General features: G+C 43.6%; 1 protein-coding gene across 1 annotated transcript in view; it reads right to left on the bottom strand.

Annotated features, from left to right (window-relative positions):
- GRIP2 (glutamate receptor interacting protein 2) overlaps positions 1-20,637 on the bottom strand; it is a 271,200-nt gene extending 250,563 nt beyond the window's left edge. Inside the window, exon 1 of the mRNA XM_088171424.1 lies at positions 20,552-20,637. Within this exon, the coding sequence (XP_088027550.1) occupies positions 20,552-20,606 (55 nt within the window). The 5' untranslated portion in view covers positions 20,607-20,637. The remainder of the gene's footprint in view (positions 1-20,551) is intronic.
- Positions 20,638-26,452: the final 5,815 nt, after the last annotated feature.

Below are 26,452 nucleotides of genomic sequence, written 5' to 3'. Positions count from 1 at the left end.
CACATTAAACCCTTCACAAGAGATTCAGTGACACAGGGCTGAAGGACAAGCTCCTAATAAATGCCAGACATCAACACATGCACCAAGAAGGGAAAGCCAACCCCAGGGCTGGGTGCAGGCACTGGAACTCACACACCAAAACCCTGGGCACTGTCCCCTAGCCTCACCCACCACCCCTGCAGAGTCAGGCATCTCCACCAGCAAGCTCAGAAGCTGTACAACCTCCTTGTAGCTGTAATAGAAACTCTATAGCCCAGCCTACTTGTAACTGCACTTCCTAGGATTTAGGAGCAACGCTTACCAGGCAACATGCCCGGCCCCACAGCATCCTGACCATTGATGGGCCATCCATATAAAAACCAAACAAAAACCCAAACCCCCTCAAAAACAGCAACAACAACCCACCAGTCCAAACTCTGCTACTTTTCAGTGCTAGGTCACAGACTTCCAACATAAGATGGAGAGATTACAGTTACTGCACACAGCGTTTTAGGGTCAATCCCTAACTCAGCCTGGCACTGCCTGGGATAAGCATTCAGCTAAAGGCTCCCAAAAGCCAGCACTTCTTGAGAGAAGAGGCTCTGCAGCCACAGTGTGCTCAGCAAAGGGAATGTACAATATGAGACCTATTAGCCTGTGGATACCTGGCTATATACCAAGCAATCTGGACTTGAAAACCCTCCCTGACATCTTGTTCCCCTAATCAGCTTTTATTACAAAGAAAAAGCCAAGCTTAGCTTTCAGGAGGGGACAGAGGTGACAAAGAAGGGAAATACATGACAGAGGTGGCTGTTTACTGGTCACCCCTTCTGACCTCCTGCTGACAAAATGAGCTGTGTGATAGCATTTGATGCCATAAACCAGTGCAGAGGGACTGGTTCTGGTTTGTAGGCACATTTCTTCCTTAGGCAAGGTCCTCATAACCTCACCACAGCTTGCCTGTCCTTCTCATTTAATAGTACAGATACATTCATAGCTGAGGGGGAACTAGCAAAGCACAGGGACTTTTGTGAATGAAGAGCAACAGGAAAGAAGGATAGGAGCCACTTGTAGATACACTGCTTTTCTCACTCAGCCAATATAGACTTTGATCAATCCATTTATCACAAACCAACTAAATACAATATCAGAATGAGCAAAAGAAAAGCTCCTTGGTGTGGTGTCATCCTGCCTGCATCCACTACAGTGGGAATTATGCCCGGGAGATGCACTGTATGCTTCTAGGCAAATACAGAACATTGACATGTGCTAGATCTGTTCAGCCACAGTGCCATTTACAGCTTCCACTAGGTGCTAAACACTGGGGACTCCCATAACCCAAAAAAAGCATGACTGTAGGGAAAGCTGTTAGAGAAAAAAGGTTAAAATACAACATGGGACCAAGAATAAACTTCCTTGTCCCAGACAGTAAGCTGTTTTCCTAGTCTACTTGAGAAGTGCCATCCATGTGCCCTTGGACTGGCTCTTCTTCTGTCCAGGAGACTCAGATCAATACCCAGGAATAGTACTGATCAATTTTTAAAAGGAATAGCAGCCATCTCACCCCTTCACTAAACAGCTGCACACACATTACTTGCAGTTGTTGCCAAACCCCTAAAAGATTCACTAGGGACCATACTAATCAATTTTTATTTCTATTAAATTGATGCCTGCAGCATGCTGGAGGAAACATGGGCAGAAGGGACTACCCTAAATGAAGATCTTTAAGAGTCAGCACTGCAGGGATTTACACCATGTAGCTGGTCTTTTGAGTAGGTCAACAAAGATGAAAGACGCAATCTACCAGTCAGCCAAGACACTGCTCCAGCTTGGGATGCCAAATGTCTCCATCATTCCTTTTCCTCTGCCCTTAGCCACCATCACAGGCCTTCTGCTTTGAAAATGAGATCTCTGAGGACTTGATAAGCAAGATTAAGATTTAATGGACTGACTGGCATATCTGAACCCCTAATCACAGCCTCAACCAAAGAACAAAAATTTCACTTTTATCAAAATGCCCAGTTCTATTCCCTCCTGCCTCAAAATCAGCACAGGGGAAGCTTGGTTGGGGACACCCAGCCTCCATGGATGGTTCCACCTCATTAAAACACATTAGTCTTACAGAAGGCTTGGGCTTATTTGTTCCACCCATCACTTACCAGCAACCATGCCTGGCCAGAGCTGTGGACTTGACAATGAGGGTGTCTCCACCTCAGGTGGTCATCCCAGCCCCTTCACAGCCAAAGGGGGAAGCATCCCCTGCAGACATGCTGCCCATGGGTATATCAGGTATCTGGATGGGGCAAAAGGAGATAAACCCCTGGCTCCCCTTCCACAATGAGGAAGGAGGGCAGACAGGCAAAATTAGGCAAACACATCCCATCTAACAGCATTTTCACTTCCAGATTGCCAAAAAGAAAAACCTCCAACCATCTGCTTAGAATGAAGTGTTGGGGAAATATAAAAAAGGAACCCAATAAGTAAATGATGCTGACAGCAAATGAAAACTGACAGTACTGTAGCTACATGTGTGTGATGAGCTATAAGGATGCTGGTGCATCCAATATCTCATAACCTTGCACAAAAAAATAATCCCCACTAAGATGGAAAAGTGTTATCAAAGGGGTGGCACAGGACTACAGTCCAGGTGACATCTTGGAGTGGCTACCTAGAACAGAAGCTAGACAGAGTTAAAAGAAAAAAGTGGGTATTTATTAAAGGCCTTCAATAGATATACCTTGGGCAGTGTAAAAGCCTTGCAGAGGCTACACCCAAGATCAGTGGTCACGAGTTTTTCAGAAGGATATAAGTTTGGTCTATTTGTATATTAGGGGTTAATTCTCCAATTACAGCTTCAGGTAATGAAGTCATGCCCCCAGTTTACTCCCTCCCGATTCACTTTTGTTTGTACTTTTCAGGGCCTGAGGCAGAAGGTGTTCTTGGTTCCAAGGCCCAGAAGGACTGTTTTCTCTGACCAAAATGTGAAGAGAGCTTACTAACACTCTATATGGAGTTCAGAGTTACACACAAGAGCAGTACAGGAGCTGAAAAATATAAAAGCTAAAAACTTAAGGCAACACAGACAATAAGTTCAGGCTGGCTGATGATGCTCAACAGTTAGATACAAGAACAATCTTACACATTTATTTCTGCTTGCCTCTGACCCAAGCTGTAACTATTTCTCAACAGTTTAAGAATTTTACAATGCTTTCAGTAAGGAGGCAGGGTGATCCATTTTGGAGGCCAGAATCAGTAAATCATCACTTTCACAAACTATTAAGTGTAACAATACTTCTAAAAGGTACTCTCACATCTTTTCACCATGAGATAAAGCCAGCAGTTTGCTTTTATCTTCTTGCATTCCATCCAGACTTGGTCTTCTATTGCCTCATCTCTGCAAGATGCAGCCTTGAAGCTCTAGAGAAAGCTATAGAGCTTCCTCTTTCAGGTCACAGTATCCATCAGAGGTTTGGGACACCAATAAAGATGATGTAAGGGCTTAGCAGACACGAAACCATAAAAATGAAAAAACTCCCCAGAAGAGGTCCATATCAACTTTGAGAATAACATGAAGTGAGTCACATTAGATACTCCAGCATCACCATGCCAAGAGCAGAAGATGGGTGAGGCCATTGGGACCTGCCAAATCCCTTGAGTAAATGCACAGACAGATCAGTGAGACAATCTGGCTGGCAGCTATCTGGAGTCACAGGGGCTCTGGACAGGCAAAGGCTTGACCCATGCAGTGTGGGCTACTGTGCTCTGGTACTGACCTCAGATGACAAATGCTCCTGTGAAGGGTTAGATGAGACTGTGGACAGGGAAGACTGAAACACCCACTGGAAGACGAGACTGAGGTGGTGTCAGGGCACAAAAGGGACAAAGGCCTTGAGAACTGTTTGCAACTCCACTTCAAGAGAGACACGTTGCACTGCTCAGTCTCCCAGCCAATTCAAACAGCCTCAAACTGTTTGTATTCCCTCTTTTTACACCAAAATCTTCCTACCAGACTTAAGTATTTTGCTGCAAAACAGCTTTCATAGTGGGGAAAGTCTACTTCAAGGTTTTTAATGCTTAATCTTGTTCCATTCCTTCCCAAAAAACAAAACAAAAAAAATAACACCCCAAACACCACCAACCTGACAACTAAATGATCTGTTGCTGAGCTGCTTGCAAGAATTTATTTTGCATTTCAGAGTTTATTTCAGTACTCAGATTGCTTTTTGCAATGCAGTAATTTGTGCTGCTGGAAACTATTCACTGCAGAAGCAGTACTTGGAGCAGCTTGAAGGTACTTTATTATTCCCTTTTTTCTTGGGTTTTGGTTTTTGTTTTTTGTGGGTTTTTATGGATTTCTGGTGCTTTGCCTGAAGCAGCCTATGCATATAGGTAATGTAGAATGATGGCACCCTGCTGCAGGTGTTCAGGATGGAGATAGAGGGAGTTCAGGATTCACAGAACAAAGATGCCTATCTGACCTCACATCCCTCCACCAGGTTCAACTTGTGAGTTTCTCTCTGCTCAGGAACCCTTACAAGCGCATTGCCCTCAAGTCCATCTGTCAATCTTTCTCCTCCAGAAGCACTTCAGCATTCCTCCTCCAGATTTCTTGGAATTTCCCTCACTGCTCACGAACAATGGCATTTTGCCTAGTGCAGCTTCTAGTCCTGGCCAAGAAGATCAGCACCAGTACTTCTGCTCATCTCGTTCACTGTGGTCTCTTCTTCTCCAGCATTAAAATTTATCCCTCTCACACAAATTTGCAACACTCAGGTAAGCACTCATTCTGGAATTACATTGCAAGGTTTTGGTGACAACTCCTCCTGCAGGCCAGAGGAACTCGGGACTCATGACCATTCTACCATGAACAGCAGCTGCATGCAGAGAGAGCTGTAGTAGCAATGGCATTCCAGGGTGTAGGTGGTTAAAACAGATACATTTCTGCTTGTTGTGTCCCCGGGCTAAAGATTGTGATGGCAGTCACTGTTGGCAGAGAGAGAAGATTTCAGGATTTCATCTGAAATCTGGCAGTACTCACATAGATAATGCAGTGCCCACACCAGCACTGCACCACTGGGAAAAGCTGGCAGGTAATACCTATGCTGCTCACAGAAGTGCTTTAATGTGACCATTATATATAATTTTATATATATCCCACTATCAGTTATTGAGAGAGGGAAAAGTCTCCCAGAGGACTCAGTAGGCTAGGAAGAAGGAACAGATCTGTTCAGCTCTACATGTAAATGCAAGACTGCAGCTTGAACAACACAATTTTTTAGGATCTAAAATACTTGCACCAGAAGAATTCTCTAAAGGTTCTTTGTTCCATACCATAGAGATTTGTATTCCAGAGGGTTTAGAGACATGGAAACTATATCCACAGAGGAGCCCTGGGCAAGCCCTAACCCTCCCCTCCAGGAGCATGGCTTCTCCTGCCCTGCTTCAGTTCCACACATACCAGAAGCTCGCTAAACTAATTTGAGAGCCTGTAACAACCAGACACTGAAAATTAAAGAGAAAAGGGGTTTTAGAAACATTGGGAAGAGCTGATAAAGCAGACACTCCTAGCTTATTATATGAGCTTCTTTTAGCAGCTGGAATAATCCTACAGAACGGGAATTCAAGGCAAGATGGGGGAGAAACTGGAGAGGCATTTGCAGAAATACCTGGTAGATCCCCACCAGCACCCTCCTGTCTTCTGCTCCTCCTGTCCACAGGGATGACCACACAAAAAAGAGCAAGGCACACTGCACTGCTTGCACCTTTATTGGCCTCCATCTAATCACATTGCTGCCAGTAATTTGGCACTGGTGACAGTAAGATTACTCCTAGATCAGGCACAGCAGACAAGGAGACAGTCTTTCATTCAAGTGACAGCTGCTTCCTGCAAACACAGATGTCTGCAAGCATGATTTTAAAACACACATCCACATATAGGGAAAAAACCTAACCATACAAATGACCACAAACACAACATCAATTCCTCCTTCAAACCATGCAACACTTGGATGCATCATCAGAAAAGCTGTCCTCCCATAGTTCAGTTACTATTGGGGCAGGAAGTTCTTCCATATTTCTGGTTTTGTACCAACCACATACAGCAATTACTCCTGGAAAAACCATGTTGGCACTTTCACAAGGAAGGTATTTTTGTAAAGAAAGATTTATTTTTTTTTCCCCTCTAAGGAAAAAGAAAAGCCACACAAAATCTTTGCTTTCTGTTTAGTAACAAAAAAAACCAACCTGAAAGCCAAATTTCTCACATCAAAATTAATTTTACACAGACTCTTCATATCAATATGCAGCAGAATAGTAAACACAAATTGGGTGAATTAGGATTAAATGTTTTCTTGACAAGACAAATAGATGGGACAAGAGGGGAAGTGGCTCATTTATATTTATATCGTTACAGGTAGCATTATGGAAATAGTAGAATTTTGTATGACACTTTATTTCACTTTGAAAAATAACAGTAAGAAAAATGACAGTCAAGCAAAGAAGAAAAATGATAATTTGCTCACAACTGGATTAGGGGATATGTCCTATTTTAAAATGTGTTATGCTTTCAGGGGAAAAAAAGAAGAAACAAACCAAAACACACAAAAAATCACCACCAAAAGAACCACCCATCAAAAACCCTCTCATTAAAACGACAACAACACAAACCTAAAAAAAAAAAAAGACACATACCAAAGCCAAGTGTTTAAATTCCAGATTCAGATGAGTACTTAGCTCTTGTGGAACTGTAAACATGGAAAATAATTAAATAACATCCCAAAAAGAGGGTGGCACAAAAAGCACAGATAGCTCAGGTCTAAATTTAAACCATTAAAGGATAAATACAGTTTCAAAACAAATTACTAGGTAAATCCAATTTCAACAACTTTCTCCTCTTGATGGCTGCATTGCCAAGCAGCACAGAAGTGCTTTCTCACTTCATCCCCCTTTTTTCTGAGTAAAAAGTTCCCGATTTATACAAGAACAAATGCAGTCCTCATGTATCCTCCATACCTTGCTTTTCCTATAAAGTCATGGAAATCAGAGAATTTTCCTGAGACTGTCCCAAGAGATCAAGCCCATGCTCTCTTGACCAGTATTTTTGTATCATCTTTAGACTTGTTGCCATCCTAAAAATTCAATGAGTATATTTTCTTTCTCTTCAGAAGGTTATTTTAATAAGGACTTCTACCAGACCCCCAAAAGATGCCAGGGGAGTCTTACTCAGTTTGTGGATGGTGACAATGCATCACCATCCAAGTAAGACAAGTACAGTTTTCCAGCCACACCACATTAATAGCTTCATCCAAACTGTCTTTCTACAGCTCATCTTCTCTAATTCTTCAAAGGAAGTTAAAGGCATTAACACAAGAACCAGCTCATGCTGACTGAGAATGTTTCTGGTAATTTATAATCCCAGTTTTGCTCCTAGCAAATTGGCCAATACTTAATATACAACCTTATCTGAGCACCTCCACTGCAGAGCTTCATAAAAACACTGAGAGATAACAATCATTGAATTTTGAAAACATAAATTACAGACTTATAATGGACGGTTTAAGTCTCCAATTCCCTTGGAGAAGAAGAGAAGCTATAAATTTGATGAAATAAAATTGAAATGAAATAATTCTTCTGCAGAAGAATACCTCTGTGCAGGACTTCATATACCCAGAATAAATTTCCATTTAAGACAGGGGTTGATCTGTTTACTTTCCTGAAAAATGGATGCTACAGAATAGATCTATCTAGAGCCTGATGTATTATTTCTTCTTATATCTTACTGGACAGCAAGAAGACCATAATTAGAATTAGCTGTAAGGCCAAGATATAAAACACAAACACTCTAGAAGTTGCCCCACAGGCTTTTTGCTAAGAGCATGGGTAACAACTTCACAAGACGTCTTGCAAAACAAATACAAAGATCCAGATTCCTTGGAACTATTTAGCTAAGTTCTATTAAAAGTCTACTTCTCCATTTTTACCTGGACCTCTAAAGCCAAAAGCTACAAAGCCATAACTCCATGGTCCATGTAGAAATTTGTTGCCTTGAAATGCATGTAGTTTTAAAGCAACTAAATATTTCAAACTGCCAGCAACTGAAAAGAAAGTCATTATTTTATAGTGATCAGAGGTGTCCAAGATGCTTCAGAGAATACAAAGGAAGGCACAATCCCTGTGGACCTTACAATCCAATTAACTTAATTAACCATGTTATTCCCCTAGTTCCTGGTAACTCCTTAAATCAATGAACTAAGACTTAATAGCAAAGTACATCACTAGCACCTTTATTGATCAAATCTGCATACAACACTGACTGAACTTCGAAGTCAAGGCTTGGCACAAAACAGAGAAGTCTTTTCAGCAGCAGACTTCCACTTAATAAACCAAAGCCCTGTGCAGGTACCAGAGATAGGAAAGAAGCGATCAAGTGGGGCCTGGCATTTAAATAGTGAGAAAGCAAGTAACCATGGGCTCAATGTTAGTCTACAATGCAAGAAGCAAAAAAAAACTATTACAGAGTTATTTGAATTTAAAATTAAAATTTTACATTTTGTTCATCACCTCTCAAAGGTGAATCCCGGAGTATTTTATGAAGGAGGTCAGACCTCAGTTCTCCACATCTCCACACTTCCAGTGGCTACCTAAAGAACAAGCAGGCAGCTCCTTGGCCTGGGCACAGGGGATCAAAGAGGGCAGGCACAAGTTTGCCAAGAAGAAATCTTGCTGGTAAATTCCCTGCTGTTTAATTCAGATATGCCCATTCAAGGGGATCTCTAAAGGGAGAGGTGCTTTACACCAGCTCCAATTGCACAATCCACCACTGCCACATCTCCACAGCAAGGGCATAACACCCTTTCCTTGTCTGTAACAATCACAGCAGGACTAGTGAGGATTAAATTTCAATTACACTCACAAGAAGCTGTTGGCTTTTTATATATAAGGTGTGCTGATTCTTTACTTGTAAAAAAAATAAAATTGAGTGAAACAGCGGCCACACACAAGGTAGAGCAACAGCAGGCACAAGGAGACCCCTTAATCCCCTTTTACCAGCTCTTGTCCAGGATGATCTATTACCAGCTCCTAATGGCACTGAGGAGATTGTTCATTTTCGAATAGGTCAGTGACTCATCATTTTAACTCACTTCCCTCCTCTAAAAATCAATGAGCTCCTGAAACAGCATTATCCTGGATGATTGGTGTTTTAACGTCTCACTTGCAGGGAAAGTAGACCCCAGAGGTCCCTTCCAGTGCTGGGTCACCACAGTCAGCCAGGAAAATGGACTTACTCTCTTAGCCAGAAACAAATACCTCCTGGAGAGAGAGCACCTTTCTACAGAGATTTTTTGTGGAGGATGGGTGGATTTGTGTCTGTCTTCTCTAGCACTGAAGTGTAAATATTATACACTAGAGGAGAGTTGCTCCTCCCAATACCTCCATCGAGTCATGGCACAGTGTACCTCCATCCTCTTGCTTACTTAGCTACATAAATTAGTTTTCCTACTCCCTCTATTCATCCCCAAATTGTTGTTTTTCATTCAACTTCAAATTTTTATGAATAAAAAAGAGGGAAACGTATTTAAAAAAAAAAAAAAAATCTCTTCATGGACCTCTGCTCCTTTACTCACATAATGTTCCCCAAAACACCATCAGCAATACTCTCACAGCATAAATCACAGTCTAATAAGGTCTATTTCAACTCTGACTTGTGAGCCTGACTAACTCATTGTGTCAAAATGAGTTAAATAGCTTACCAGTGGGTAACCCACCCAGCTGGTTAGTGGCAGGCTGAGGAGGTGACAGGTAGATAGGAGTCACACATGGACTGTCACATTGGCTCAGAGCAGTGACTCATCACAGGAAATCTGCTGGGCTGCAGCAGGAAACTGAATGAGAAAAGCTGTGGATGGGGAAGAGTTTGCAGAGGAGCACAGTGCCCAAACATGAGTTTGAAAAGCTGTCATAACTTTAGGGGTTATGACATCTTGCTAGATGTCACTTATTTGGTATTGAAGTTCAACATGTCAAATGCTGGACTACTCCACTGTACAGGGCCACAGCTAATAAAAACATCACATTATCCTACTATACTGAGGGCTATGAAAAGTCTCTAGAGCCAATTCATTCTAGACTTAGAGTCACATTCAAAAACTTGCACATGGTCATGTACACAGGGAATTCCTCGGCTCTTTTGAAACAGCAGAGGCTGCCATCATCACCTGCTCCTCCAGTGCAAGGGTTGCTTTGTCAGTGGTTTTGCTTTACACAGTGCTGAACAGGCCTCCCCTTCTCCAGGGGGCTTTGTCAGCATGCCCATCACACCTGAGCATGAGGGATCTTCCTGCAGAGCAATTCAGCACTGCTCTCCCTGCACACTGCTGAGCAGCACCTCCAGCCTACAGCCAGCTGTGCTGGATTTCTATAAGAAGCTCACAGCTGCAGAGGGAGATAACAGTGAAACAAGCACCCTCACTCTGCACTCATCCAATCCCTGTCCCTCACTCCCACCTCTGTGCTTGCCACCAGAGCATTGAAACCAAGAACTACAATTGCAGCTTACAATTAAAAATCATGGCATGAATTTGCACAAAAGAGAAGCACAGAAAAACAGCACCCCAAGGACTTAAACCTCTCTAAGTATGTCGGTGGCAAAACAATGATGGGTAGTCAGGAATCTGAACCCCCTTGTCCTGCTCAGAAGCCCCTGGAGACAAGCAGCTGCTCCAAGCTACAGTCAGGGAACCAGATGGGTGGCAGAAGATGGCCCTCCCTGGCCAAAAGCCACGCTCTCCCTCTTAATTATTCAGAGACAGAAACTGGATGGCATTTGTTGCAGTATTGCCTGTCACTGAATCTCTGCAGGCAATACATGACCCTTGGCAAGGGGCAGCCCCAAAGAGCAGGGGAAGGCCAGCTGCCACAGCAGCTGGGGCTCCCCACAGAGCAAGCCTGGCTCAGCGAGCCAAAGGCACACGGTGCTGTACAGCTCATCCCCAGGCAAGGACTCCCTACAGCCAGCAAGCCCTAGAGAAACCAGCATCCCAGCCTGGTTTGCACACATTTTGCTTTCTGATCCCCTGCCCACTTACTAACAAGTCCCTGTATAAGCACAATAACAGTGAAGGAATCATACCAAAGAAGGACAGCATACACCAAAAAGCCAATTACAATGGGTATTCCAAGAAAACAACCCAGGAGCCATCTCTAGACATGGCCAAACAGCCTTGGCAGGTGGTGGGTGGAAGAAAAGCAGAATAAATACAATTAAAGAAGCAAGACAGTTCAGCTTTGTGTTACATGTGAAATGCAGTCTCCAGAGGCTGAGGAAGCAGTATGACTGACTAGGGCAAATTTTGAAATTCCTCAAAGGCAGGTTGCCTAGATGTGGAGCCACAGTCAGGCTGACAGAAATGCTGCTAACAGCATCTAATTTGCTAGAGGATTATCACTTGGTGTAATGGATGGAAACTAGATTAGATAGCTGGTAAACTCACAGCACACTTCATTACTGTAGAGGGAAATTTCTATCCACATAAAAAGAACTTCTTGTTCTGCCCAGCTCTATGCTGCAATAGATTTGCAACTCTGTGCCAGAAGGACATTTTCTACCTCATTTTTGTTCAAATATTTGGCACAATTGGTGTAATTATGAAGTTACTATGCAGAGTAAGACAGCCATGAAGTTACACTTAACTGCACTTCCATATCTGTTTTGATCTGAGCATCACCACCTTATAAAGTGTAGTCATTATCCATGTTCTGCAGACACAAAGACTGGGGCATGCAGAGGTTTTCAGAGTGGCACAGAACCCCTCGGTCCCACTAATCTCAAGTGACAGAGAAAATACCCCATCACTCTGGGAAACTAAATGATACAATTATTTTGCTGCAAGCCCTGTGCTCAGTCAGGAGCACAGGCACAAGACCAAAAGGCCTGTGGCTCAATCCCCAATACCAACCAACTCATTAGTAAGTGCCAGCCACACAAGAATTGCTGCAGTTACCACTGGGCTGCACCCTGATCTGTTGGGGAATGTGGCACCTATTTCACGCAGCCAGGTGCTACTAGACAAGGTGTTTGGATAGGATGCAAAGGACACAAGTCCATGAAAGATTCTAGAGTAGCAAAGTACGGCCAGTGAGCTGGAGTACGCTCACAGCATCAATATCTCATCTAAATGCCTGCCGTGGGATTTGCAGCATGCCTGAATTTTGCTTTTATTTGAAGCAACTTGGAGGCAGCACACCAGGCTCAGCTCCCTGTGGCAACAGAGCCCAAGAATTTTACCTGCAGCTACCTTCCAGCTGAGAAGGAACCTCCACAAACAACTTGAAAGGCAGAACCAGAGTTGAAGGAAGGTTAAAAAGATGATGCTCCCAAGGGGAAGAAGACTGAGACAGCACCGCCCCACCTCACACAGATCTACCTGCTCCCTAACCTCAAAAGGAAAGTTTGTGAGGGTGTTTTTACAGACATGACTGCATGTACAGTATTGAGATTGACAGCCTCCTATTTCAAGATGAAAGAAAACAAAAGAACATTTAATCTAGAAACAAAATATTCATTCCCAACAGTGCCCTCTGTTCAGGATTAACACATAGCCCTGAGACAAGCTATGAATACTAACATATCCTTCCAGTTCTTCATTAAATTCGTCCCACTTTGACAGCCTCAGGGAATTTCCCTTGACTTCCAATAATCAGAAGCTATGGATCTGGGCAAGATAGTTTTAACGAGGAGCCCCCATTCCTGGAAACATCATCATTTCCTGAACACATAGAAAAACTGAACCAGAAAAGCACATTGGTACCAAGTAAGAAGAGAGGAACTTAGCATCACTAATTTCTGCAAAACTGTCACACTGCCTGACAGTTTGCCTTATTATCTTATTTTTCTCCTTGTTTCTTTGCATCTCATTTGTTGCTAAATCTTCAAGGTCTCTGCTGCAAGGGGATGTAAATGAGGACAAGCCCTCCACCCCCAACTCTACAGTCTACATCCTGCTCCTGTGGTTACTGCTCTCATCAAACTAGGACCAGAGATAAGACTGTAGTCCCCTGTGCACAGACTCTGTGCGTTCAACTTAACTTTGCCTTGAGAAGAGATATGAATTTTTTTATAAATTAAAGACAGAAGAAAAAAAATCCAGCAGCCAATCTCAGCTCCAGCCCAAGGGACCCAAGTGAGATTTCTCAGGCTTTATATAAGTAGCAGCTCCTCTCTTGGGCTGTATGAGGCAATACTCAAATGTGAGCTGGAACCTTTATTTGTTTGTGCAGTTGAGTGAAGTGTCACTAGGATGACTAACAGTATCACATGTACAAGAAAAGGCAACAACACCTATAATCCAAATAAATACCTTGAAAAACCTCTGACTGGCAACAAAGCAGCAGCCAATGTTAATATAATTGCTAAAACAAAAGCTCTGTAGTGCTTTGTTCACAGTGGAAATGAAGTCATTAAGCAAAAAATTGTGTTACTTCATAGACAACTTGAAGAATGGAGCATTGAATTTATTTTGTGGCCTCAGCAAGAGGTTTCTACTTGTCAAGACACAGACGCTTAGCTGGCAGGGTCACTGACACCTCCACTTAAGCAATAGAAGACATGGATCTAACCCCATCCTAATGCACTGCATTTCCTCGAGTTCAAATACCATGATAACCCCCTCCTCCTTCAATGCAGTGTGGTCTTGATGACACATACCTGAAGCTGTCAGAGGAAAATGCTTGACTTAATTTCCCAGTAGAAAGCAGCTCTCCCAACACTATCAGTGAAATCAGCAAATTTTGCCGAAGCCAGAAAAATAGTTTTGGCTGAAAAGTAAAAGCCAGTAATTACTAGATGCCAAGTTCATCTAACATTAATGAGGGGGAGAGTCAGTAACAGGGAAATCACCATAATTGCTAAAACAAATACATTTTACGAACTTATTTAAATTCCTTTATTTTCCAAAGACAAAGAAGGAGAAGAAAATTTGAGAAAATAAAAAGGTAATTCATTCTTTTGACAAAACAAGCAAACTGAATAACAATTCTACTTGGATTTTTAAATAGAAAGTTTCATTACATTTTTCTCTCTGCACAGAGCACACAGCAAGACCAAGAATAACTGGACAAAATGCAGACCCTTTCAAGAGGGAATGTCCCATTCCACTGTGTGGTTCACCCAGGCCAAGCACTGCAGAAGAGATGCTCCCATTTCCAACAGAGACCATCAGCATATGATTTATTTTTTCCAATCAAATGCTGCCCATGTTCTACTCCCAGTCATACCAGTGTCAGTGCACAGCAGCTATACTCATTTCAGGAACACAAACAGATATTTAAATGGCATGACTGCCTTTGGCATAAGACATGCAGGAGCAGTTCCCATAGACATGGGATCATCACCAACATTCACTGGAACATGAGATGTGGTCTCTCTGGGAAAAGAGACCATCATAGGGAAAAAGTTTTCACGTTCCTCTAGAAAAAGAGACGTTTTCCTAGAAAATCTAAGCCTTCTGCACATAGATCACTGCTCTGAATGTCAAAGGTTAGGTCTGGCTTTTAAAAGAAATGGCTCCATTTATATGATGCAGAGCTCCAGAAATGCCTGATTCACTGTCCTGGGGCTTGTCTACAAAAGAGGTAATTTCAATAGAGTTCTACCCCTATAATTATTCTACTATATTCATACATCTAAATTCACTTCATTTTCAAAATAATGACTTTTATTCCATTATAATGAAGTCTAACAATTAACAAAACAGTCACTAAAATGAGACACTCGTAGGAAGGCCTACACAGTCTTAACCATAGAAAGAGAACCTGGCATAGAGCTCATGCCCTGGTGGACAGCCTTCTTTTGCCTACCACTAAGCAGCTCTGCCATTCGTGTCTACTTAAAAGAGACAAACAGAAGTGAAAAAGGCACAGCAAATCATTCACCTGAGCAATCTTCCCCTCAGTGCAACCCAGAGCATCAGAAGATCTCTAGGTCAGTAGCTTCAATCACAGCTCAAGACTGGAACCTGTGGTTTCAAAGGCCACATCCATTTCTTGGAAATTGCCCACGTGTTATTCCACTACACTTGGCACGACTCCATAGAAACACCAACAGGTTTGGAGGACATCAAGCATGGCCTGATTCCAGACAGATCTAGCAATTCTTTGCACTCTGAAATTTTCCTGGTGACCACAATTCATGGTTTCCATCAATGTCTTCAGCATCCTGAAAGGTTTCTCCCCACACTTTCCAACCTTGGCAGCTCTAAAGGAAAAGCATGCCAAACCACTGCAGCTGATGCTTTAGTCACACAGAGCATCATCACTCAGTATTGCTAATAAAACTTCTTCACAAGAATCCCCATGGAGTTAACACAAACAAGAGAGCAGAAACCACAATGTCCATACAGTTTCATAAAGCCAAAGTTGACAGATATGGGAGAACATTCAGGTTGTAAAATCTGGCAGATCACTTGAAAAAGCAAAATAATGATCAATCTCTCTCTTAATCAAATTTCAATGAGGCTTTGGAATAATTTCATAAAGCCTTTGTGGCTTCATCCTCAAGTTGTGCAGGACTTCTCAATCAGACCTACATTTTTGGACTGCAGAAGTACAGGATCAAAAGGAGCAACCCCAATTCAGACCAGTGTGACAGCCAGCAAGGAAGGGAGCAGGGAGCACAGTGCTTGGGTGCAGTTATTACTCAATCAATGGGTGCCAAATCCCCATCAACATATTAATGAGAAAAAAAAAAAAAAAATCAAAACCAAAGTCGAGCAGGATTTGCTCTGGCTGTTCTGTCAGGTTGGTAAGTGAACATTATCCCTTAAGCATTACCATCACAGCCTTCATGCAATCCTAATCCCCACCACACTTCATTGGAGGGTCAGAACCCCTATTTTTACATTTTGTTTAAAAGCAGTGGCCTGTATAATGAGCATTGCCAACAAACAGCAGCCCATAAGTTCTTGAGCTCTGTGTGAGCAAGTCTTCATCTCTGATAAAGCTTGGACACTGTAAAGCAAGAGTATCACATGCAAAAATACATTAATAGCCCACATACAATGGACAAATGTAACAGGCCTTCAGCTGTAACATTTCAACTGCACACTACTTAAGTGACAGCTACACCGACAAATGTCTTTACTGAAAATTAAGCACCAGTATAATAGATCATGTCATCGTAGGTTTGGACAAAAGGACTCCACAAAGCAATGTATTAAAATGGAACAGACTCAACCTGGCACTGAAAGATGGTCCTGAGACAACTTAATAAAAACAAAAAACCTTTCCAAATGATTGAATTGTTTCTGATGTGGCAAGCACAAGAAAAAAAAACAGTATATTTTAAACAGCAGGATAGTTCAACTGATTTTAAGTTATGCACACACCACCATTTTCAAGACCAAAATGTTTTTGGGTAAGTAAACAAAAGACAATTCACATTATTTTTAGCAGTTATTCTATTTTAGTTATTCTACACATCACATGTGTATCACAAACAACATGGAACCCATTGAAAGATTTAATTTTCTGTTAATCATGCAAACCCAGCAAATTTCCATCTTAGTGGGATGCTTCTCCCTGATGCATGTGAATAAGTAAAGAAGAATCCCATTTCTAGTCATGGACATAGTTTCAGAGCTATTGAGCAAAACATTGCTTTCTGAAGACTGAATAAAAACCTGATGTTCATAACCCAGCTGTTGTAAGCTTCCTCAAAACAGACTCTTAAGATATTTTTTACCTTCCTAGTATAAAAATTTAAATAGCTCTGCCAAAACCATGAAAATCCACCCCTCTGCTAAATTTTCCCCAGGGTCCCACTCCTGGCAAACTGTACCTGCAGCAAGACAGGGCAGCCAAGAAAAGGAGATCTTGCAATGAGTTTTTACTTTGTTGCCCTCATCCTGCAAATCAACCTGCACCATAAAAGATTTTCCTTTCCATGCACCACAGGACACCTCTGCCCACGGCTGCACAGCAGCAAAATGCCCCTATATGCTCGTACAGCTGTTTCCAAGGTAACAATCACGGAGCCGTATACAAGGGAAGGAAGCAAATAGCAGCAACACAACCCTGCTACATTGTCACTTTTTGAAGCAAGTCTGATTTATCCTTTTTCCCATCCCTTCCACCTGCCTCATGATTCAAGCAGTGGTTGGATAACTCACTTCACATTTTATAATCCCATTGCCTCAGTCTTTCATAAGGTTTGGTTTTGATTTTTATAAGGCATCATACTAGAGTTTTAAAGGTGAGAGTCAAATTTTCTGCTCAAGAAAAACCATCTGGGAAAGGAAGGGGAATTGTATCAACAACCTAAATTTACACTCAAACTCTGTATTCCCTCCCCCTAGAAATAGAAAAACATCTCAGATTAAGCAAAGGGTGTCTGCCCACAACCATGGCCCATCATACACAAATCCTATGCATCTAACACTCCATTTCACCAGTTTGGATAAAAGTATCTCCACTTCTCAGTCTGCACATACAGTTTATCCTTTCTAGACACACAGTTGCCACATCCACTCAGATGTGCCAAAAACAGGGAGACTTTCCCACCTGCCCACATACATTCTTGCTACCAAAGCAGAAATTAGCCTTGGCTTCTTCTGCTACTGAAAATCTTGGCACAGCAAGAATGCAATTCAAATCCTTCAGTCCTCACATAAAGGACAGAAACATGAGGGGCAGCAACTGAGATAGAAAAGGGTCTGGCATGGCCAACTAGCTCTCATCACTGTCTCAAAAGAGGATGAGTTATCAGGGAGAGAAACCAGCAGAAGATCTGGCCACACAGCTCTGCACACACAGTGGGATAGAAAGCCAGATCATATGCTTTAACCTCTTCTTTCAGGTCTGAGACAACCCCACAGTAATGCAGGGTGGAGCTGATCAACTCCATGTTTTTGGATAACTCATCTGTTATCAATGCAGGCTGGAGGGAACACATTTTCCACCAAGTATTTCCAAGTCATTGACATAAATTCTTTTTTTTTTTTTTTTTTTCTTGCATGAAACAGAATAAGCAATAGGATGTAAAAGTCTCTTTGTGGTAGAGAAAACCAACACATTATATAATGAAGCATTCTGCACACTGGCCAGAAGTCATTCCCATCTTCCAGGAGACCGAAGTTTTAAGGCAAAACATGCATGAAGAGACTCACTGTGGATGGTATTTTGAAATGGCAATCATACTTCAGCACAGTTTGTGTATGTCTTCATTTCCCTATGTGACTTACCACAGCTGACCTTTGCTACCAACTGTGATTAACAAAGCTTCCAATCCATCTCTGGATGGCTGCAAATTGCAAGAGGTGCTCATCACATTAATATTCAATAACTAAAAGATACCACTCTTCTAATTACAATTGTGCTCCTGCTGAATACCAGGACATTTCCTTTGGAAGCTTAAGTACTGTGGTCCTCAGAGGAAGTGAACAAATTGATGGGCCAGAGTATGCACACAAGTCTGAGGGAAAAGCTCCCCAGCTTGGGCATTAAAAAAAAGTTCCAAACCTATCACAACTGCATAGGCATAGAGATACCAACAAGGCAGACATAACTTGCTCTGAAAAAAGAAAAGCAGAAGTCAATATTTCTTCACATACTGGTTGGAGGTCAGTTTGCAAAATCAAAATCTGAACAGTGCAGACATTTCTTGCAGTGTTGTTAAAGAACAGTTTGGGTTGGAAGGAACCTTTAAGATCATCTAGTTGCAATCCTCCTGCCACAGACAAGGACACGTCATGATGCAAAACCTTCTCTGACATACCTGTTAACACTGCAGTGCTACAAGAATATTACCAAATACTTCCTCTACTGCCCCTGCAGAATTATATGCTATAACACAACCATCAAACTGGTTGCCTTGTGGAAAAGGGAAAGAAGCTCCCTACAAGCTCCTCTAATCTTCCTCTACACAGTATATCAGCTCAAGCCTGCAAGATTTATCCATCCAGATAAGCCATTCTGCAATTAAATGGAACCTTCCTAAGACTGACTACTCTTTGAACCACTCACACAAATAAATGCAATGTACTCAAAGGGATGCACACCAGCCACAGACTCACTGCAGTGCTGGGACTGAAGTCAGAGGGAAGGGAGAAGGAAAGGCATTACGTAGAGCCAGAGACAAGAGCCAGTACACACACATATGAAGTCATAGAGAAAGTAACCCAGCAAACACTAACCCAGTACAGCCATACATCAAGAGGTCCCTGCCGTGAATGTTTAATAAGGCTCCCAAAACCACCTTGATCCAATGGTGCAAAAGCATCCATGCCAGCTGCAGTAAGGCAGCGTTACAAAGCACTGCACCATAACAAGGCTGAATTCATGCCAACAGGTCTCAGTGTGTTGAGCAGGGGATTGAGTCACTCTTCCACAGGACAAGATTTTTAACAGCTCTATCTCGGGTGGATGGAGACTCCAAGGGGAAGCCATGGTCCTAGAGCAATCCAGCAGCAGAAATAGATGGTGTTCTCCCAAAGCAGTGGGAGCCAGGAATCAGCATCAGAAAGGCACAGCAGCTTAATGACTCTGTCCTAACACCTTGCAGGGGATCTAACAGCACAATTTCTCTCTGTGCTTATTAACCAGCAGGTTCAGAGAATTCCACGATTCTTGCATTACACGAAATGCTACAACAGTGCAACTTCATATATTTGTTAAGTCTGTTTACAGACTAGAACAGTCTAGAGAGGTAGTCTGGGAAGGGGTCCAAAGGAAAAGCCTGCTATTAGCTACTTTGCACCAAAGCAGCAGAGTTTCATAAAACACGCATTCCTGCTTGTTTCTGCCTATCCCGGATCAGCTCCTGCACCTGAGTCCCATGAGAGTACAGGAGAAACGCACTTGATTTCAGAGACATAAACTTTCCCCACCACTCTCATCCCTCTTCATCTACAAAGGCAAGAGCCGAAGTGCAACGTTTAAACCGCCCTTACGCTGTGCCACCTTGTGGATGTCTTCTCACGACTTTTATGAGCCGCAGGTCCAGCATTTATTTAACATCACATTCTTGAGCATGTAAACAAAATAATTCACAGTCACTGCGAGCAACAGTGAGCGACACAATAGGAATCAGATTACCGTGACACATCCTCCGTGCAATTTACAAACCCTTTATTGCCCAGGTGGAGTTGGCACTGGGGAAAATTACCAGCTGAAAACAGCATCACCAGTGGCTTTAGAAAGTTGGGGCTTTGATACTGCAAGCCCCTCTAAATATCCAAAAAGGAATACTGCAAGCCCCTCTAAATATCCAAAAAGGACCACGCAGCCGCCTCGGGCTCAGGTTTGCCCCCACCGCTTGAAGAAGGAAAATAAAAAAAAAAAACAAAAGCAAAAACCAAGCAAGCCCGGGGATGGAAAGGAAGATTGGCTGCGGCAAAGTTTATCGGCACGAAGAGCATCCCCCCTCCAGTCCCTTCATCCGCGGAGCTCCATGCCACCAGAAGATTATCCCCCCTCCCAGAGGGACACGCACCACCATCACCACCCCAAAGAGTAACGGAAAAGGGGAGGCGGAGGGTAATTCCGAGCACCTCCAGCTCTCCTTTCCCCCCGCCGCGCTCACCATCCTCTTGCATCCGCTGCAGGCACAGGGCGAGGCTTTTCCTCCAGCCCGGCATCGCGGCAGGGGCAGCGCTGCCGCCCCCCGGGGCAGCGGCGTGGCTGGAGGGGCCCGGGGGGGCTGGCGGGAGCGGCGGGCGCTGCCGAGCGCGGCCGGGCTCCCCGGCGCTTTATGGCCGGGCGGTGCATGCGGCGGCGGGGCCGGGGCCGGGCGGGGGAGCGCTGCCCGCCCCCGCCTGCGCACAGCCCCGGGCCGCCCGCCGCGCAGGTGCGCTCCCCCCGCCGCGGAGGGCGGGGAACGGCAAACTCGGGGAAGGGAGGGGGGGGTACAGAAATTGTGTCAGTATGTTTATATCGGGTGTTTTTTCACTCGGGAGGGTGTGCGTAGATAGGATGGGCCCCGCCTGCAAACAGGCGCCGGGCTCCGACCCACACCGGCGCCCTGCGGGTCCCAAATCTCCGGCTGATGTTGGACAGAAAAATGCCCACGAACGATATGGAGAGCACACCGTTCCCACTGTACATTCTCCTTACAGTTGTAGCCTGGCGCCTCTTCCCTTCACCGAGTGGCAGCTGCCTGGCAGCCCCACACAGGTGCGTGCATTGACGCGTGTGTTTATCCTGAAGTTGGGCTCTCTGCTAAATAAAGTTGCACAGCAGCCAGGCTGATCTACTTCATTTTCTTCACTATCACTTGCAAGCAGCTGAAGCGTATGGGGAAGACCTAAAAGCATCTTTTCAATTTCTTAATAGTCCAGAGGTTTCAGCACTTTTACACGGACACAAAGGAGATTCTTATTGCATATGCCAGGGCATTCGTGTTTTTAATTTCCTGGGAGCAACATATCTCTGCAATCACTAGCAGCTTTTTTTGTTCTTCGTGAGGCCTTTTCTTTTATTAGCTATCTGGTAGGTTTCATTCTGCATCTCTGCCTCCCTTTGTGAGAGTTATTATATTATGTGCAACATCTGCTATAATCTAAAATATTAAGGACCAAGCTCTCCTTGGGATACCATGAGCTAATTCCAGTTTCAGAGGCAGGTGTCTCACACCACTCAGGTGGAACAGGGCAGCTATAATAGCAAGAGAATACATCCATCTCGATGCATCCATATGGACCTTGGCTTTTCAGTTCAGCTTTTCTGTCCCTACCTGCATGAAAAGCAGTTGCCATAGGACAGCCTAGCACTCTGCCAAGGGGCAGCAGCTTCACCCTCTGTGCTCTGCTCATATCTGAGAAGCATTTGTCATTTAGAGAGCTGCCAGCTAAGCGTGGTATGGCATATGCCAAGCTGGACAGCAGGAGTCTAGAAACCTTTCCAGTGCCTGGTGGAAATGGAAGTGGCTCAACACAAAGGTACTTGGGAATCTTCTTGAAATAACCTCCTAGAGCTCTGAGCATACCAAGGGAGAAAATCTGTTTCTCCAAGAAGGGGCAAAAGCAGAAACCTGTGACTTTAGGGCAGTCAGGAGATGAAAATCCTAACTGAGATATTTGAATTAAACGCCTATAGTTACACCAGCTTCTCCCCCTACCCCTCCCAAGTTCTTGAAGAGCAATATGGGAGCTGGGCTGGAGAAGGTCTTTTGAAGTTACTATTGTAGCATGCTTTTCCAGCAAGTTGAACTGGGATAACCATAAACTCTGGGAGCAGACAGCCCTCTTCATTTAAGCGTAAGAGTTTGCAACACTGCAGAAGCAGACAGCAGTATGCAATGCCCTAGAACTGCATGAGAGGTTCCAACCACAGCAGAGAGCAGTAGTATAGAGGCTGATTCCCTTCCATATTTCTAACCAGCGTTATCCATCAGTTTAAAGGACAGTGATGGAAGTGATGGCACCTGAAGGCTCATTCCAGCCAGCTGGAGCAATCACTTCTAAGAGAGTTTTCCTGAGGACTATTGGCAGCAGGAGCACAGATATAGCTCAGACCTGCTATACCCCACTAGCAGCACAGAAAAAAAAAAAATCACAGACATAAAAATATATTTGTGCCCACATTCACCTTCAGACTAGAAACATAAGAAAGGATTGACTCCCCACCCAGCTACAACTTCTTAAAGAGCTCCTTTCCTTGTGCTAAATACAGCACATTTGCACAGCTTGTTCCCTGGAGGAAAACACAACACCCCCCTCCACCCCTTCCCTGCAATTTCTTTGTACTTTTGGGACTCACAACGAATTACAATCCATAAGTCCACAGCTGGACTGGATAAGGGCACATCATGCTAATTTATAGAAAGTTTGTGATATGCCCCAAATATTGTGATACCACAACTCAAAAGCTTTTTCAGGAAGGACTAATCTGAAGCCAGGATGCATCCTGGGGAAAGGAAATTATGCTTCTTCAATAGTTAAATGCAGCACACGGAGGCAAGTGCTGTTGAATTATATGACTAACTCAACCACCCACACAGGCAAATCACCTGCCCTTTCTGTGCCTTGATTTCCTCAGCTGTATTTTATAATTGCATGATGATATCCAGAGTCTGGTATTAGAAAAGGATTTCCAGAAAAGTGATGGCTATTGATCTAATATTGCTCTCAGGAAAAGTAATGAGAATCTGAAACAAACCTGATAGAGGAAGAGGCTCTTAAAAGTGAGGTTAAATTGACACTTTTTGTACCTAAAAGCTCATCTGGTTTTGCCATTTACACTGATTGTTCTCACAAAAGACTCTTTCCCTGAAGTGTCTTTAGACTGTCACGGCTACAACAGTACTGCCTTTTAAAGGACACTGCTACCACAGAAATAATTAAACGTGAAAATAGCAAGCATATTACTAGATGAAAAAGCAGCTCAGAGGTCTTAAGAATTGAATTTGACATATCCATTATTGTAGAAAGAGCCAAAGCTAGCGTGGTGAGATTTTCTCAAGCACTAACTTCAGTACTCATGTGGGAAACTGGGTTAGAGAAAATGAAACATACCTAGAAGTACCAGTAGGGAATTCATAAGCAGAGTCAGTGTAAAACAGATGCTATGGTACTTCTTCGGAGGGAAGTCATGGAGGGATATTTCGAGCAGCAGGAAGTTCATAGAAAACTTCAGAAGTGAATAGACATGTCATTATAATCTGTACAACTGAAATGTCCCGATGTAGGATTTTTAGCACCACTGTGAGATGAATACTGCCACTATTTTAGAAGGCACTGCTATCCTCCCCCATCCCACAGCAATGATTGTCAAACCAAATTCATGAGGTAGAGATTCCTCTTTGTCCACATGCCCCAGGACAGGACGACCTGGTTTGAGCAACTGAGGACTTAACTGTGCCCTGCACATTGGCTGTTTCAGCAGCTGGTGGCCCTTGCCCCACTGAGGAACACAGAGACTAAAGTCCCAGCTGCTCCCAAGCTGGGCAAAAGGAAAGGTCCCTGCCCTGAAATGTGTGCAGCCTAAATAGGAAGCATGGCTCAGTACAAAAACCAAGTTTTCCTTGCATGTGTATTGGGCTATCTTTCTAGGGCTGGAGGAACAATGGGAGGTCTTGAATTACAGGTTTGCTCTTAATGGGTTGTAGAGAGTATGGTTTCTATGGTCCTGGGTAGCTTCAAGCTCTGCCTCTCCCTTCCAGCAGTTTTCAGTGGCACATGAGAGGAGACACATGAGTGTCCTTGAAGTGCTTGAAATACCACTATAGCTGTAAGAAAAAGAAAAAATGAAAGCACCAAGTTTTCCAATTTCAGGAGCTGGCTACTGAGCAATGGTTCAGGCCTGTCACAAGCCTTCAAACTAGGATTTGCAAATGGGATGGATCTCACCTCTCCTCCATGCTGCATGCACATGGTGGATGATAGACAGTGATGCCACTTGTGTGGTGAAAGGAGGCTCCCATGTAAAAGTCCCATTTTCCTGAAAGGGAGAATGTCCAGGCTTTTTAGCTTCCATTTTGTCCTTGAACTCTTTGCCTCCAGATTATCTCCAGCTCAAACTCTCCTGTCATGTGTTCCCTCACTCTGAGGATCACTCATTTCATCATCTCACAACGAGAGTAAGCTTGCTCTCTGCAACAAGGAAAGTCAGCGAAATTGGTCAATCTTCACTTTCAGCCCCAAACCAAGTGACTTAAGAACTCCTCTCTTGCCATTTCTGAATCTGTGAGAATCTGGCACTTGGGAGACTCTTAGGAGTGATGTTCTGTCTGCCCACCATTCCCAGCAGCTTGAGTGCAGATGTTTCACTAGGAAGGTGGCATCCTCAAGGCTGCATTAATTTAACAGTGAACTGGAGGCATCATGAAACCCTCTAGGGGAAACAGAGAGGACTGTCGGCTCCCTCCCCTCCTTATTGACCTGGTACTACTGCCAGGCAGCATTCAATAGTTAAGATCAAGATAGAAATTACTTTCACCTATGTAATCCTACACAAAGGAAATCTATTTAGGTGTCTAGAATAATCTTTTCCTTTCTCACTCCCACTCCTAGACTTAATTAAATAAAATATAAATTTTCTTTCTCTACCAAGGCTGGGCTACTTTGCTGAGCGTTGAAGCAGTGCACCCTGTATCCTTACAGCTCTACATGGAGAAGGCAGGGACTATAGGAAATTTATTTCCATCTCACCATGATATGTAAGTAGCACATGGCTGCATTAATGCAGAACCAGTCTCTACTTTCACGTCTCAGGCTCATAGAAGGATAGTGGGGATACAGAGCATCAATCTCTGTCACAACACAGTGTCACAATGGGTTTGTCTCACTGGCTGCTACACTCACTTTTATACCCATACACAGCAATGAGATCATGGAATTTAATAATGATCCTGTCATGGTAGAAGGTTAAAGGCAATTTTAAAATTGATTATCTTCACTTTGCTACCACCAGAGGTTGATTAATAGCAACTTTACTTACTAATCCAACTTGGTTCTGTTTTTATCTTAAATTCAGACAGTGCAAACAGTTTATTTGTTTTGTTGCCTGCTTCTTGTCAGGCACTTCATACTATGGATTTCCACAGAAGTGTTCATGTCCAACTAGATTCTGAAGGCTGGAAGCAATCTGTCATTTTGCCTCTTCTGGGTGATACTCATCTCTCTGAATGGCTGAATACCTCTTAGACAGATGTCTTTGGATTTCACTGACACAAGTATACACGGCATTTATGGGTTCCATGAGGATCTGGTCACCTCTGTGCTCTGTTCGTGCTGGAAGAGAACTCAAGTACTCCTTGTTTCTGTCCCAAAGGCATACTTGGAGTCAGCTCAGGAGCTGCCTCTTCACCTCCTGCCTTAAGCATAAGCACAAAGGGGCTCAGACCCACCCCTCACCTCCATCCAAAGCTGTCTTCTTTCTACAGGAACCCTACAAAGTGCATGTGCAACAAGCTCTGAGTGCTGAAGCAGTGAGGCTGCCTGAGGCTAGCCAACCATGGGGTTTCTCTACTTGGTTCTCTGCTTCCTGCAACACCAGTGTCAGGAGATCTCCTCTCCTGGGCACAAGGCCTCTCTTTGCTGGCCTGACTGCTGGACTGATGCTAGTGCTGAAGCTTTTATTTTGCTTCCCTTGAGGCTTCTTAATTCACAGATGCTGTTTAGAGCAAGCCACAGACACCAGCCAGTTTTTCTGCCAACAACACGACATTGGCTGCCCACCTTGTTCCCAAACCTAATCTTGCCACTTATTTGCCAATGCCCCACCACAGAGATTATCCCCATTTACCTACCAGTGACTCAGCAACTCACAGTATTGTGCTGGAAGGACTACAGTGTAGCAAGACAGAGAAGCTTTGCATCTTCCTCACTTCATGCCCCAAACTACCAATGTTAAAGTATGACTTCAAGGTCATACTTTAACATGCCCTTTAACATGCCCCTTCCCCTGCTAACAGGAGGGTTTAGAGCCCTGCAGTGCCCCCAGCTCCATTGCAGCTGCTGCCTATTGATTTCCAGGCTACTGAAAT

This window comes from Sturnus vulgaris, chromosome 11 (assembly GCF_052056855.1).
Source record: "Sturnus vulgaris isolate bStuVul1 chromosome 11, bStuVul1.hap1, whole genome shotgun sequence".
Lineage (NCBI taxonomy): Eukaryota > Metazoa > Chordata > Aves > Passeriformes > Sturnidae > Sturnus > Sturnus vulgaris.
This window is presented reverse-complemented; position numbering and strand designations above follow the sequence as displayed.